Source organism: Micromesistius poutassou, assembly GCF_964030765.1.
Source record: "Micromesistius poutassou genome assembly, chromosome: 14".
Lineage (NCBI taxonomy): Eukaryota > Metazoa > Chordata > Actinopteri > Gadiformes > Gadidae > Micromesistius > Micromesistius poutassou.
The window spans coordinates 5,853,367-5,870,183 of record NC_140284.1 but is presented as its reverse complement, the minus strand read 5'-3'; the positions used below and the strand labels follow the sequence as shown (position 1 = coordinate 5,870,183).

General features: G+C 40.9%; 1 protein-coding gene across 1 annotated transcript; it reads left to right on the top strand.

Annotated features, from left to right (window-relative positions):
• Positions 1–152: 152 nt before the first annotated feature.
• LOC311358099 (interleukin-1 receptor type 1-like) lies at positions 153–16,455 on the top strand. Its single transcript, XM_084478095.1, has 12 exons — positions 153–279; positions 777–858; positions 4,647–4,857; positions 5,305–5,449; positions 5,778–5,952; positions 6,055–6,120; positions 6,548–6,671; positions 7,011–7,150; positions 8,338–8,481; positions 14,262–14,426; positions 15,068–15,253; positions 15,615–16,455. The coding sequence occupies exons 2-12, from the start codon at positions 789–791 to the stop codon at positions 15,821–15,823; spliced, it is 1,635 nt and encodes a 544-aa protein (XP_084334221.1). The 5' UTR covers positions 153–279; positions 777–788; the 3' UTR covers positions 15,824–16,455.
• Positions 16,456–16,817: the final 362 nt, after the last annotated feature.

The following is a 16,817-nucleotide window of genomic DNA, read 5'->3' as shown; positions in this document are numbered from 1 at the left end:
AATTACCCTTTCACCCATAACCCTTAGTGGAGCATAAACCTGATGCAGTTAGAAGCCCCAAGAACCATAGTTGCTATGTTGCATAGTTGCATAGTTACAGTGAAGCCCTTGTATATTAACCACATTTGAAAAGAAGGCTAACTAGTTGTGTGGGGTTGTGATTCTAGGTCAGGTTAGGGGGCCGGGGGAAGATGGTTATATACCTGGTCTCAGGTCGGTGGAGGAGAATCGAGGTGGAAACCAGAAGAGGTTCGAATTTCCAGCACTGCGTCACTTCAAGTAAGAGACGTTTGACATTCTGAAATAAGTTGTTTAGAGTTTTAGGTTTCTAATATTGTATCACTGAGCTATCTTCTAGATATATACGATAAAATATAATTAGATCTTTAGGTTTAAGGACCAAAGTTGATAAAATATTAAGATATAATGAATACAATGAAAGTTACAGCTTATTTAATTATATGCTCTATTGTAGGCCTAACCACTGCGCTACTCGGTTATCTCATATAATTATATTACACGATAATTCATATGTGTAAAGTCTATAAACGAACCATGCGGTGTTTCCTCCCTGTTTTCTCAAGTCCTTCTGCAACTGTCTTTAACTTCCCTTCTTGGCTGACTTTCCTTGGCTTCGTAGGCCTATCGTAAGATTAGGCGGCTATAGTTGGCGACCATGGCTGGGCAGCCTTATTAATTGTCTCGTTGTCAAAGGACATAAATCTGATAATAATGAGCAAGAGCCTATTAAATCAAACTGCCGTCTCCCATCCAAGACGGAGGACAACATGACCTGCGGGCGCCTTCTTGTTCTCTACCTGGCAGCGGTGCTGGGGCCGCGGCCGCCTCCCGTAGACGGTAAGCAGGGGCACACCGAGACCTGTTGTGATCCGAGTAAAACCCACCTAAAGTAACCCATAGCTATGTATCTGAGATAGACGGATCACAAAGTATAATAGGTTGACTATGATCTCAAACGCTATTCGGTCAGGTGCTTCATTTTTTGCTTTCGGTTTGTTCTTTAAGATCATTCTTAAACTCCCGGTTTATAAAACTGCTCTACATTAGTTTATATATTCGTCAATTCATAACGGCTTGTTTTTAAAACTCTCACTCACACAAAAGGACGTTTAAATAATCTCTTTGGTTAATGTTTTCCGTATTCATTTTCTTATTGCTCCCATTTCGTGCGTAAATAGAAACGTACGTTATCAACGTTCTAAAGTCCGCGACAGAGCTGCACCACAGGTGCCGTCTGGTGCGTGCATGGTGGGGGGCTGCGGGCTGCGAACAGGGGCTATATTTTCATGGTAGAAGACTTAGAAGCATGTTAGCCAGTTTCGCTCGATTATAACTATGTTAAATATAACTTATGGTAGCTTTCTTTAGTACACATTTAATAAGGCAATAATTTAAAGGAAAGTAATACGCATGAACGAATGTGAATTTATTCATTGTTTGTCTTTTAGCCAGCGGATGGCGTGATTGGAAGCCTCCTATGGCTATGTGAGTGAGTTGGATTCGGAAACCTAAGATCTTCTTGGATACCAGCCTAACATGAAAAATCAATAGGCTACATTTTAAATGCTACCTGAGTGGCGAAATGCAATGCAGGGGGGGGCAGCTCAGGAGCAACTCAGCTCAACTTGAAATTGAGAACTAGCGCTGAATTCAGGGCCCGGGCGATAAGATGAAGTCGCTGGGGTGGGTGAAGCCCTCCGAAGATTGACGGGCCCCCTGATTGGTCGAGGCCCGTAAGCGACTGGAGTACCTGCTTACGTACCTGTTACGCCACAGGTCATGGTTTCCAAAGTTTCTAGAAGGTTTCCCCGCCCAACAAATCAATATGGGCAATCTGTGAAAAGTCTATTGAATATGCATCATGTCCTGCATTTGTTTCAACCATGCTTAAGATGAATTTATGTTTAACCATTGAATTTATTCAAACCGTTGAATTTATTCAAAGTCATACTTAAAAAGTAATCCGATATTACAGAGATATGTCCAGAGAGGTTAAACCCAGCAGAAAACACCATGTGTTACCCTACACGCAAGAATGCTCAACAGATTTATTTTTCTAGGGAAATAACTATTACTATTAGCTTATCGTTGAAAGAAAGAAAACACATGCTCTCACAAAGACACACACATATTAGTATAATGATGTTATTTCACATGCTGGGAATACTGATGTTATTTTGCACACTATGGTAATATTATTTGAATTGGTGATACATTGATCTCACGCAACATTGAAAGGGGTGTGTCTGGGAAATGTTGGGATACTTTTAACATTGTGTGAGATTTTCTCCCAGATCTTCTGGTTTTCATTCTACACTTCAATCAGGTTGGCTGCATAGTTCTTAAGTGATTTATTGACCTCTGAAACCTGAACAGGTGTGATATTGGAAGCCCTATATCTCAGCAATAATACCATGACTATGATTGAGGTCAACCCTGGTTCAACCTCAATGCAACTATGCTTGAGCATGGTTTAAAAATATGCACGACATGATGTGTATAATAGACTTTTTTCACCAATGGCCGCATTGTTTGTTGGGGGGGAATCTCCCTACACCCCCCTATAGGGATCCTTTCAATCAAATGCAAGAATATAATCTGAGCCAGAGCCGTATAAAGATAGAGTTGCGACAATGGGGGTTCAAAATTACATTGGTCACGTGGTTTTGTGTAAGCCTCAAATAGTTCCCGGAAGCGAGTGACAAAGTGACAGTTGCTGTGCCTACGTTAGCTTTTTAACTGCCTAGTAGCCTTCAAGATATAGAGAATATACAGGATTGTGAATTTGGGTAATTAGTAGTAAAACACAATTGTATTATTTTATTTATTTTTATATAATTATATCCGAAATCCGCCCTGTGTGTTGCGAGCCGTCTCCCAGAGTTTGATCCCAACTTCCAGGAACTATTTATATATGCATGAGACGCCATTGTTGGAAAAAATAAATGAAACATTGGAGTGAATGGAGTTGTCGCAACTCTTTCTCTATACGGCTCTGATCTGAGCAGTCAATGGCAAAAGAAAAATAAGAAGAACGAAAATCTTTGTCCACATTAGTCCCTTAGACCCCAAATTATTGGAGAAATCTCAAAAGATCACCTTCTTTCGGTTAAATTAGTGTGGGAAATGAATTGTGTCAAGGAAAAAGAAGGAAATTAATACGGAAACCCACTCACGAAAGAGATTATTTAAATGTCCTTTAAAAAGAGTGTTAAAAAAGCCATTATTAATGGACCCATAACCAGAATTAAATGTGATGTTCAATGAACTGTTTTTAAAGTCTCTTTGAAAAGCATTTTAAAAATGTATTTTTAATACAACTATAAATGTACTCTTCTAAGTGTCTATTAAATACTTCTGTTTAATTTAATGCTAAAGAAGAAATGCATATTTGATCATTGTTTTATTTATATAAAACAATATTTTTTTATATTATATATTTATTTATATATTTTTACATTTTAAATGACTTAAACACTTTATTATCAAATATGTAAACAAATCAAACAACATTACTTGTAGCGAGAGAGAGAGAGTGGTAGTTAGAGAGTGTGCTTCTGAGATGTGCTAAACTCCCAACACATGCAGTAGTGTGAAAATATTTAGACAATATGTGTGTGTTGAGGTTTGTGTGGAAATGAATACATAAGCAGCGGGTGTTTTGTGTGTATGTGTGTGTGTGTGTGTGTGTATGTGTGTGTGCTGTGAAATAACACACGTTAAAGGGAAAGTGACAAGATAATGCGCTTGGGGCTGACAGTTCTAGAAAGGAGATGGTAACGTGTTATTATGAGTGGTCGTTTAGGCCATATTTCATATTTAACTTAACCTACTACTGTCTCTCACACTATCAGACTCCCTCTCATTCACTCTCTCACACACTATCAAACTCTCTCTAACAAAGTTTAGTTTGGCGAGACATAATGTTTTGAAACAATAATTTGTTTCAACAAAGTTTATTTTTATGGTCTTTTTGGACATTTGGATATCTGGAATTTTGTCAGAATCTTGAGAATAAATCTGTCCAATTGTCTGATTTGGTGCACTTAATATGAAGGTAACACTTGTTCTCTATTCTACCTTAATCACATTGTTGACAAATTATTTGACTTTTATCCACCCATTGGTTTATGGTTACCAGTTTCAAAAGCCAGTTGTGTTCACTTAGTCTTTTGTATGTGATCTGTGTAACACTTACTAATGGGATTTTCAGATTTTCTCCTACATATTGAGAAATATGACAATTTTATGATAATTGATAATTGATAATATGATCATTTTTTCTCAATATTATATTTTCTATCAGAAATTGCTTTAAATAAACAGCATCTTTTGCTTTTCGAAAATCAGGGCAGAAAATTAGGATTAGTTTTTCTTTGAGGGCGAGCAGCCCCCACCAGAAGATGGCGTGCTCTAGACGAACAGCTACGGCCTATGCCTTAAGCCGGCCCTGTTTATTTACATAAGCCTACATATGTTTTGCAACTTTTCTATTATATTTTCTATTTTCTTGAGCAGAACGATTTAATAGTAAATTTGTTACAATTAAATCTATTTATCTATTTATTGTCTAATTTATTGTAAACAATTCCTTCCTTCGTCAATCTGAATATTTTCTTGCCCAGGCCACAAGAAGGCACTAGAGACGCACGAGGTGAGCGTCAGTCGCATCTTCATCCTGAAGTGTAACCCGGATACGGGTCATACCAATGTGACATGGAAAAGAGGGGGGGGCAACTCAAGCCTGCCCGCCGGGGTGGAGGTTAAAGATGGGAAGCTGTGGTTCCTCACTGTGGTCCAGGCCCACGGTGGAACATACATCTGTCACATCAAGGGGTAGGCCTACATTCTACAGTCCTTAAGTGGAGTTCAGTGTTTCCCAACCTTTGTAGTCCACCTCCAGTCTGTTCATTTGTCATTTCCCAACATGTTTCGTCCCCCTCTGTCTATTCATTCATGGATCTGGACTGAATCGTAATAAATGCATTCCTCTCATTTTGGGCCTTTCCCTGATAATATTACATGGAAATCCCTGCTTGTAGTTATTCGACCAAAACCAGTCACACCAGAATGACGAAACAGTAGAACTGTTTTCTGCAAATGGATCCCTCTTTTGTGCTCCTCTTCAAGGTTTATTCCCTCCGGGTTTTGGGAGTTCTTCTTTTCCTTAAAGGCCTTTAGTCCACAACATGGAGTTAGTTAATTATTCACAGTTATCAATTGAAATCCACCTATATTTGTTGAGTGAAGGAACTGACATAATGTCAAACCTGTTCTGTCTAGGGTGCAGAGGAATTATGAGGTGCGGGTGTCTAACCAGCCTTGTCCCGCTGCGGTTGAGTCCAAAGAAATGAACCGAGAGACTATTCCCTGTAAACTGGAACTCCCCCAAGGAGCGAATGCTACTGCCCCTGTGGAGTGGCTCAAGGTAGGACCCCAGGGCCAAGGCCAGAGTCAGCCGATTCAGACGGAGGATCTGGACCAGACTCTTGGGGACACAGAGTACGGAACTAATGTTCTGATGCCTTTGTGAAGAAGCATGATTATGTATGTTTGTGTTATGTTGCAGTATATGTACAGTCTGTGTGTGTGTGTGTGTGTGGTGAGTCTGTCTCTCTGTATATATACTTGTGTGTGTGTGTGTGTGTGTGTGTGTGAGTCTGTCTCTCTTTATATATACTTATGTGTGTGTGTGTGTGTGTGTGTGTGTGTGAGTGTCTCTCTTTATATATACTTGTGTGTGTGTGTGTGTGTAGGAGTGTGTGCCTGTCAATCTGACTGGTGGAGATCTGGAGGTGACATCGCGGAGGGCCCTTAGGATCCTGAGGAACTCAGAGACAAACGCTGGCCTCTACACGTGCCTGCTGCACATGTCTCTGGGAGGCAACAACTACACCGCTGCCCGCTCCTTCAAGCTCACAGTCGGCAAAAGTAAACTGCATTATCCATCAGCCACCTCACCTCTCTGTCACCCCTCCGTTATATTGTTTACACCTCCTAACCCCAAGCTCTCTCTCTCTCTCTCTCCCCAAGTGCCTCTCCTATGTGAACCCAGGTTGGTGTATCCGAAGGTGGAGACAGTGGAGATAGTGGAAATAGGCAAGTTGTCTTTTGCGAGTTTCTAGTTTATTGCTATGTTTAGATCAATAGAAGAAATGGTGTTTATGAAATGCTTGACTACCAGGCTTCCCTAGACAGTGCCAACAAGTAAGAGAAGGAGTCGTTGTTCAAGTGAAGGCAGCATAGAATACTTAATTTACTTTACTTCGCAGAATTTAATCTGAATGTCTTTGAGGCCCAACAGACAAGAGCTAAGTTAGCTTTTTGTGCAAGCTTACTGCATTTGCCAGTGTTTCACTTGACGGATTAAATGACGGATTGTCGGACAAACAATGTTGCAATTTGCTTAAAGTTAACCAAAGTTAAACTTTTAAGATATTGTCTAGACATCAAAGATAGCCCTAGCTATCCAGGATAGCTGAATGATCCAGGATGATGTAACTAACAGTGGTCTCCACCGCGGTAGGCTCCAGGAAGGAGCTGCGCTGTAAGGCTTACCTGGGCATCAAAGACGATGATACCAACATGTACTGGACCATCAACGGACACCATTTCAACACATCTCCACATCTCAGCTATTCCCAGAAATAGTGGGTCCATATATATAGTGTGTATGTGTGTGTATATATATGTATGTTTATATGTATTTATGTGTGTATGTGTATATATATATATATATATGTATGTATGTGTATACTATTTATACACATATGTATATACTGTATGTATGTATTTGTTTAGGTATGTACATATATATATATATATATATATATATGTGTATGTATATATATATGTGTGTGTGTGTGTGTGTTTGTGTGTGTGTATATGTCTGTGTGTTTATATACAGTATATATATATATATATATATATATGTATGTAGACTGTAGACTGTAGGCTGAGTGATTAAGAGTGTATGAGTGTCTCCACAGTGCAGAGGAGGAGGGTGCTGTCTTTGGCATGTCATCCTTGGTCATCTCTTCGGTGGTCTCTGAGCTGCTCGACATCCCAATCAGCTGTCATCTCCTCAACTCTGCAGGACAGGGGCAGGGAACCTTCCGGCTCCGCAGAGGTCACTACTCTACAGTCTTTACTCATTAGTCTCTCCTCTGCAGTCTATATTCTACAATCTATTCTCTGCTCTACAGTCTCTTCTCTACTCCAGTCTCTACTGTGCACTACTATATTTACTATACTGTCGGTATGGTACAGTCTTTAATCTAGAGTCTCCACTGTATCTACTCTACTGTACTACTATCTCAACTCTCTATTGTCTTCGTTATCTCTACTCTCAGAGCTGCAAACACATGCAGGATGAAAAAAGAGGGTTACTCATAGTTTATGGAAATATCATAACCCTGGAGAACTCGATGACGCACGATGTTCATACAATTGCACTGGGAAGGGTACTATTATGGTGAACCCTATGAGTAACCTGGGTACAGATGAGTCTTTGAGCTCATGTTTGATTAGCTCTGCCATATGCGTAGGGCCCACACCCATTCCGACTAATTTGGGAGCGCCGTTGAGGCATATATTTCCCTTTGACTCTAATGCTTTCGAATGTCACCCCTTCATGTTTATATCTGAGTAGTATCTTCCCGTTCCTTGTTAACCATAAGCAGATTATGAGACAATGGGCCTGAGACTGGGCCCCTGTTCACAGTGGTCTAAGTAAGACTGCTTCTACTTTTCTATTTATTGTTATACAGAGGGCTAGTAGTATTGTAGTAGAAGTAGTATAGTATTATACTAGTATTATAAACAAAGCCCTGACGTAAGTTGAATTACGTGTAGTTCCTCTCATGGGCTATTGTTGGTCCTGTTGCTGTACTCTACTCTACCGTCTCTACTCTACTCTCTCTACTATCTACTGTACTGTACTATACAATCTCTACTCTACTGTACTAAACTGTACTCTACTCTAAAGTCTCAACCCCGCTGCACACTACTCTCTTTACATTATTATACACACTCTACTGTACTCTAGTACCTCCTCTGTCTCTACTCTACTTGATTATATTGTAATCGACTCAACTCTATTTCCTCTAATGTACTTGTACTTTTATGTTGAGTACATGTATTGTACTCAACGGCCTCTACTGTGCTGTTTTTAAGTGTACTCTACTCTACAGTCTTGACGCGACTGTATAGTCTCCATTCTACTCGCTTTGTATTTCTACATCATACAGGCCAGGGCTAACATTATCCCAAGGCTTACGTCAGCCCAGGTCTAACTGTTGCATTGTGTGTGCCCAGCGGACCACCGTGGCCTCTATGTGTGTGTGCTGGCCCCACTGACCGTGTGTCTGGTGGGGCTAACAATGGCTCTGGGGATGCTCTTCAGGATGGAGCTGGTGTTGGCCTACAGGAGGCTGAAACGACTGTTCATTTCCCAGCAGGGTGAGTACTGCCAACTATTTACACTCCCATGATACTACTATAGTACTAACAAGTTGTAGTCCTACTCAGGGTTGCCAACTTTGTGTTTTTGGCTGGTGTGAGACTCTAAAATAAATAATCTTATATCTCATATCTCATAAATCTTATAATGCTTACATTATAACAGGGTCTGTGGATGGAATTGTTGACGGGGCGGGGGGCAGGGGGGGGAGTATGGGGTTGCGGACAGGCAGAGTTGTTGACCGGGGGGGGGGGAGAAATTTAACGACATTTGTTGCGTGTGTGTGAGAATGTGAGATTAATGCTGAAAGCGTGAGTGTCACGCCAGATGCGTGAGAGTTGGCAACCCTGTCTACTTCTGTACCAATAACTATACACAGTTTCAGTACTACTAACCAGTGGCGGATTTAGCAAATTGGGGGCCCAAGGCGAAGATATGTATGGGACCCACCTCATCCGATCTTTAAAAGAGAACAGAGAAAAAAAATGTACCGACTGAATGGTGGATAGGCAGGTAAAGGTAATCCACGCGGAAGTAAAGGTTGGAGATCAGAAAAAAAAGTCTTTCCCTTTAAACCCTGCATACACTTCTTTACTCCAAAATAAAGATGGAAAGCAGAGAACACACAAAGTGTAGCACTACGCAAACTAATAGTCACGATGGAACCCAACAGAGAATTAAGATCAAATCAATATCAGTATAACAGCAAGACAAGTAGTTAGGGTAAACCCCCACAAACAGTCATATAGGCCTACTTAGCAAAACATCACAAACATCATATCTCCTCTTAGCAAATATTGCCAAGAGGAATAATTTACTTTGTATGTGTGAGGTTGCACTTGAGATTGAACATTTCAAACAAACCTATATATATATATATATATATATAAAAGAAAAAGAGAGAGAGAGCGAGAGAGAGAGAGCGAGCGAAAAGATAGATTGTTCTCCACATCACACGCTTCTGACACAGAGTCCTACTTATTGACGTCTTCTCACAGGTCTTCACCTAGCGCCACTTCACAGCTAGCTGCTGCTGCTGTAGCGGCATGTTCAACGCTTTGGACGTTGTTGTTCCAGTCTGTATCCCCAACCATCAGTGGCGGTCTTACCATAGAGGCATAGGTAGGCGGCCGCTTGGGGCCCCCATAGTAGGGGGGATATTGATTTGATCTTATAAAAAAAAGAATAAACGGTGCTGGCATTTTGGCAAAGACAGGTGTTATCTGAAACCTTATTCTCTGTTGGGTTCCATCGTGACTATTAGTTTGTGTAGTGCTACACTTTGTGTGTTCTCTGCTTTCCATCTTCATTTTGGAGTAAAGAAGTGTCCAACCTTTACTTCCGCGTGGATTAGCTTTACCTGCCATTCAGTCGGTACATTTACTTTTTTCTTTTATTTGAGCCGCTTGGGTAACTTTATTTTCTAACCCTTTTTTGTGTACTTAAAAAAATATATAATATATATATATATATATATATATATATATATATATTCTTTTTTTAGGTTGTTTTTTCCTTGAGATATATATATATATATATATATTTTTATATATAAATACAATAAGTAAAAAATATATAAACTAAAATACAGTATAAGGCAATACAATGTGAAATATAGACAAATACTTAAATTTACTCACAGTTATGCACATCAAATCCCATTACTGATATATTCTACAGATAAAATACTGTTGCTGGCCAACATACCTCTCTTTGTTTGCAATAATATTTTTATAGACACTCCCAAATTCCCTTCAGAGTAACTCTGGTTTCCATTACAGTTGCACAGAACCTGTTTTTTTACTTTGTGAAGGTCAACTGCCAACTAACTGTTCTGGATCATAAACATTTGCAGTCAATAGTAATTAAATCAGTAAACACAAACTTCAACTTGCAATGTGTCCCAGTCAAAGGGAAGAAAAGTTGAATCAGAACAAAGTTCTGTTAGTTAGTCAATGGATAGCCAACGTGCCAAATAGCATACAGCATACTAGGCACATACCTCATTAGGGAAAGTTAAAAGAAATACACAAGAATTGTACAGTGTGTCAGAAGGTATAGGTCTATAATGGCCTGCAACCAAACATTAGACTCAAGACTCAAGATGGAAAGGTGATCGTGGAAGATTAACTACTTAACTTTATTGTAGTGAAAATGAGGACTTTGAGTCAAGACGAAATCGTCACACTAGTGACAAACCATTTCACCTCTGAGCGAATTGAATCCTCCAAGAAAGTTTTGTTCGAGGTCTGTACCAAGACGACACAGCGGTTGGTATCGCATAAAGGAGCACAAAAGGATATTAACAACGTGAAGTTGTGCTTGAAAGTACTCAATGAATGTGGAGGTGATATTCCTAAATTTGTCTCACACTTCCTGGATGAACTGCCTCCTGTCTCGTTTAATAGCATTGATGTGTCAGTGCTGTTGGGGAAAATGCTGCAAATCAACAACGACATTGCTGGCATGAAGAAAGTTATGGAAGCGCAAGTAGTTGCCTGCGAGAGTTTACGCTCAGCGACCGAAGCCCTGGATAATCGCGCTGGTCGCGGTGGAGAGGCCCAGCGGCCTCCCTGGGCAGGGGAGACTTGTGCTCCTGATTGCAATACGGAGAACCTACGCCGGATGCCTACCAGGAGTGACAGCGCTGCTGCTAGCGTGGAAGTGGATCACCCTGAAGGGCGGTTAGCTACCGAGGTGGCCGGGGCTAACGCGTCAAGGGAGAACCCCACTGTCACTGCTCTTGTGGTGCCTGAAGATCAAGCACAGTCTCCCTCGTGGAAACGTGTCGTGAGAGAGGGGAGGCGACAGAATAACCCGGCTTCGGGCAGCAATTACCGAAAACCCTCTACCGAGTTCACACACCAGAAACCTCAACGCAAGAGAACTGGCATTATCGGTACCGGCACAGCCAGTATACTGGCAGTCCAAACGAAGATGGTGAGTGTTTTCGCAACAAGGTTTGATCCGAGCCTTGAAGCAGGTACACTCAGTAACTCAGTATCTCAAAGGCAAACTTGGGCGAGAAGTTGAGTGTCAGAAGATAGAGGCCGCACAAGGAAGATTCTTTCCAGGTCACCGTGGAATGTAAGGAGGTGGCAGAGATGTATGACCCCCAACTCTGGCCCACGGGCTTGTTTGTCCGGCGCTATTACGAGGCACGTCAATCGAGAGGGCTTGGTGCTTCGGTGCCAAAGACGGTACCCACCGTGACCAACTGCTCTGCGATCAGAGAGTCGGTGGCGAAGGAGCATGCCATAACGGAATTAACGCCAAATCATTCATGAGGATCGCTTCTTATAATTCGCGAGGCCTGCGGATTGGACATAGCGATGCAGATAAGGCAAGGAATACCAATGTTAACTCGCTGTTGGAACAGTGTGACATTCTCTGTCTTTAAGAGACTTGACTTCCCAAACAAGATCTGGATAAGCTAAACGTTCTGAATAAAGACTTCCACGGTGCCGGTGAGTCCACCACAGACCTCAGCACTAAGATTGTGCCATTTAATGTGTACTGCAGATGCTCATTCTTCTATTGTAGATATGGTGATAAAGTATGACATGGCTATTTCTGACCATATACCCATTACCTAAAAATGCATTGCTGTGCCAGGACATGAATTGTAAGAACTCTAACCATGGTCTTGAATTATGTTCCTTGTATGACAGCGTTGTCAACAGCCTAACTACATCAAGCACTTATCTTACTACACAGAGAAACAAAATACATTGTAATGCAAAACCTGGCTGGAATGACCATGTGGGTGTGTTACATACTGCAGCCAGAGAAGCTTTTAAACTTTGGTCTGAATCAGGTCGGCCTAGACAAGGCCCATTGTTTGTGAATAAGAAGTCCACAAATGCAAAATTTAAATATGCTCTTCACTTTATTAAAAGGAAGGAAAACACTATGAGAGCTGATGCACTTGCTAAAAAGTTGCAGAGTAATAATTACTATGACTTCTGGAAGGAGGTCAAAGTGTTAAACAACTGTAAAACCTCCCTCCCCTCTGATATAGAGGGAGTGTCTGGTACTGAGAAAATTGCTGAGAAATGGCGTGAACATTATCAAGAACTGTTTAACTGTATTAAGAGTGAACCCTTTGTGTTAAATAACATTGATCCAAATGAGAATCTTGTAATTAGACATGATAAAATTTTAGATGCAATCTCAATGTTAGATAATAACAAGGCGTGCGGCATGGACCATATCTATGCAGAACACTTGAAGTATGGGAGTCAGAAACTCTGTCCTTTATTATCAATGTGCTTTACTGGGCTCCTTATCCATGGGGTGCTACCTGATTCACTTCTCTCCATATTGCTAGTTCCAGTCCTAAAAGATAAAGCCAGGAAAATGAATAGCATTGACAACTACAGACCAATAGCGCTTTCTAGTATTCCATCCAAAGTTTTGGAACGTGTCCTCATTACAAGGCTTGATACTTTTCTACTAACATCAGATAATCAGTTTGGCTTTAAAAGGAAACATGGCACTGATATGTGTATATTTGCTTTAAAGGAAATGGTTGCAAAATATGTGGATCAGAACTCGACCGTATTTATATGTTTTTTAGATGCCTCTAAGGCTTTTGATAGAGTCAACCATGGTAAATTATTTATAAAATTACTGCAGAGAGGGGTACCAAAGGTCATTATCAGGATTCTAGTATACTGGTACAGTCACCAGACAATGAGGGTCAAATGGGGCTGTGAATATCCTCCCCATTCTATGTCTCTAATGGTGTCCGGCAAGGTGGATTATTATCCCCTGCCTTATTTAATGTATACATGAATGATTTGTCAATCCAACTACAAGTTCGTGTACTACTGGCTGCCTGGTTGGTAGCTCTCTCATTAACCATTTTGTGTATGCAGACGATCTGGCCATTGTTAGTCCATGCAGTGCTGGCTTACAGCAACTACTTAATGTATGCACACAATATGGTCTTGAGTATGACATTAAATTTAATGTGAAAAAGAGCAATGTCATGATAGTTAGAAGCAGAGAGGATAAAAAAAAGACTTTCCCTGTTTTCTATCTGTGTAATAGCCCACTTGTGGTGTGTAAAGAAGTATCTTGGTCATATAATCTCAGATGATCTTAGTGATGATAAAGATATATATCGTCAACGCCAAGTCGCCTTCGCAAGTTCAGTATGTGCTCTTTTAATGTGAAATGCTCTTTGTTTAAAGCCTTTTGTACACCTATGTATACTGCTTATTTATGGTGTAGATATAAGAAAAGCAGCTTACAGAAGCTTACAGTTGCCTATAATGACACTATGAGATTGCTGATGCAGCTACCTAGATGGTTTAGTGCCAGCTACTTGTCTTCTCCAGTGTGCCAACTTGTGAGGCAGTCCTTAGAAATATAATGTACAAATTCATGTGCCGCCTGGATCACTCACAAAATAGTATAATTGAAGCTCTAGTGAACCCAGTTAAGAGCTCCTTGAGGTACTCCTCTAAGCTTAGGAGGCATTGGAGAGAGTGCTTATATGTTTGATGGTTTGTTTTGTCTTGTTGTCTTGATGGTTTGTTTTGTCTTGTCTTGATGGGTTGTTTTGTCTTGTTTTCTTGTCTTTTGTCTTCTTGTTTTTAAATCAATTTATTCTGTCTGACTTTTATACTCTATACTCTGCTATGGACTTTGTACTAGTGTCTGTGATAAAATAAAGAATTTAATAGAATTGAATTAGGTTTATCTACCCCAGCAGTTTGAAAATACCTGTATGCCGGTCTGTCTGTCTGTTTGTCTGTCTGTATGTCTTCAGTCTCAGATGGTATGCTGTACGACGCCTACGTGAGCTATCAGTACAGCGGTGAGGGTCGTTCGTCCGAGGTCGTGACCTTTGCCCTCAACGTCCTGCCCGAGGTTCTGGAGAAGCAACACGGCTTCAGCCTCTTCATCCGAGGACGGGACGACTGCCCCGGAGAAGGTCAGGGGTCCGAATAATGAGCAGAGTGGGAGACTGATACCAGACACCATGGTATTCACCAGAGAGCCTAAAGATTCTAAAAATTCTAATTCTAAAAAGCTTTGTCATGGTTGTCATTTCAAATGCCTCCAATTTACACAGACTCCTTCTTCACTTTCATTAAATAACACACACACTTTATATGATCAGCCTAATTAGTAACAGTGTGAATTTAAACATTGATTAAATTGTCAGTCAGTTTGTGAGGCTGAACTTCCACGACACATGTACAAAATGGGGCAGTATGATGTTTCCAACCCCAAATGTCCATGACCCAAAACATCAATGTGAACAAGATGCAGCTAAATTGTTAAAATGTAGGCCTACTGCTGAAATGCAGTTGACTGAAAATACCAACTGTAAATACAGTGATTTTATTTCCCTGTTTACATTCACATCTCATGCTGTGTTCACAAACTGATGGCCGGGTACTGACAAAAACATAGGGTGTCACACCTGTTTTGTCTAAATGACAGTATACACCATAGATTCCACCGGATTGTCTCTGGATTGCTCATCAATTCATCACCATATACAGAAATCCATGTGGTGTTTATTGACACTACATGTATTCTTTTATTTATTTCCTAATGAATGTGCAGCGCTGCACAACGTCATCGCCGAGGCAGTGAGCAAGAGCCGGCGACTGGTACTCATTTTGTCTGGGCAGGGAGACTCTGAAGCTTCACCACTCCACCCCAGCCCATCACAACTGGCCTACGAGCACAGCGTGGGCCTGTACGATGCCTTAACCCAAAGAGGTCTCCGGGTGATCCTGGTTGAAATAGGTGATCCCCCCGTTACCTCAGTTAGTGTCTTCATTTGAAAGTAGTTTCAACATTTCCCATCAACTAGCATACTATCTCATCTTATCTCATTTAGAGTGTGCCCTACTGAAATGTACTTTGTTTTGTACTTTTAACTGATTTAATGTCTTGTATTAATCATGGATTCTATTCTATTCTCTTCTATGCTCATGCCATCCTGTTATACTATGCTATGCTATGCTTTACTATGATTTGATATGCTATACTATCCTATGCTACTATGCTATTCTATGATACACTATCCTATGCTATGCTATACTTTCCTATGCTACTATGCTATTCTATGCTATATTATCCTATGCTATGCTATGCGTTGCTATAGATGGTCCTGTGGACTACGCGGCCCTCCCCGAGTCCCTGCGATACATCCAGAGAACACAGGGGGCGCTGAGGTGGCCAGGGCCCTCGTCTAGGAACCACGTGTGCACCAAGTTATCCGCAAACAGAACCTTCTGGAAGAGCCTGAGGTACCACATGCCCCCGGCCCCCCAAGCCCGGCCCCCTGTGCAGTTCTGGGGCCAGCAGCTCTGAAACCAAAGACATGGTCGTCGGTTATAGAAAGAGTTCTCCTAATCCGGTACTCAGTTTGATAAAACGTGCTGACATTGAGCTGGTGGCTAGTAACAAATGATATTTATAACAACTGTTATTGATGACAAATTGAGCTTTGAAACCAATGCAGACTCTTCTACAGAAGCGTTATTGAATCAGTTGTGACTTGTATCGTGTGTATGATGATGACTCCAACCAGCGTCACTTTTAGAATGTAAGCAAACTCAATAACAGGGTTCTGTCACTCAAACCGGCTGTGCAACTGTGTGACACAAACTAGCTTCGCTTGGCCGGCTGAGAGGCGTGCAAGGGTGGTCTTTTGGGAATGTGTTATGTTTTGTAGACCAAGAGAGGAACGTGCTTAAAAGTCTTTTTATTTACAGAATAAATTTGTTGAGCAGATCTTTAGGAAAGTGACTGCTATGTCGACAAAGCATTTCACAATATTCTTTGTCATTATTGCCATTGGCATTGTACACTGTGAATAACATTGTTCTGCTTACTTTGGGCCTGTGTCCACATAGGGTGGTTGTTTCTACAGAAATGGGCTGGCAGGATGCTGCAAAACAATTTCCGTTTTTGGGAAAATAAACTTGTAACCAGAATGGTCTGGTTTACTGTTAAAGACCAGCTATTTCAGGAGCTGCTGCGGTGAATCTGACCTGACAAGAGACACATTAGTAACACTTTACAACAAGGGTACATTAATTAGCAATTAACAACAATCAACAATAGTAAATGCATTATTTAGCATTAACCAACAGTTAATTAACAGTTTACTTATGGTCCAGTTTTGCCAACTTTGGGTTTTTGGCTGGCGTGAGACTGTAAATCCGACTGAAGACTGTAAAAGTGGATCAACTGGGACGTTGTAGGCGGTATATTATGGCAAGCCAATTAGACATAAATTCGCTAGACTGGATATGTGTTGCAGATATCTGCAATTCAGTTTCGCCTAGATAAAAAGAACATT

Coding starts and splice junctions, on each gene's coding strand:
- LOC311358099 (XM_084478095.1), top strand. CDS start 789: ATGACCTGCGGGCGCCTTCTTGTTCTCTACCTGGCAGCGGTGCTGGGG. Junction 859..4,646: donor GCGGCCGCCTCCCGTAGACG/GTAAGCAGGGGC, acceptor TTTCTTGCCCAG/GCCACAAGAAGGCACTAGAG. Junction 6,672..7,010: donor CTCAGCTATTCCCAGAAATA/GTGGGTCCATAT, acceptor GTGTCTCCACAG/TGCAGAGGAGGAGGGTGCTG.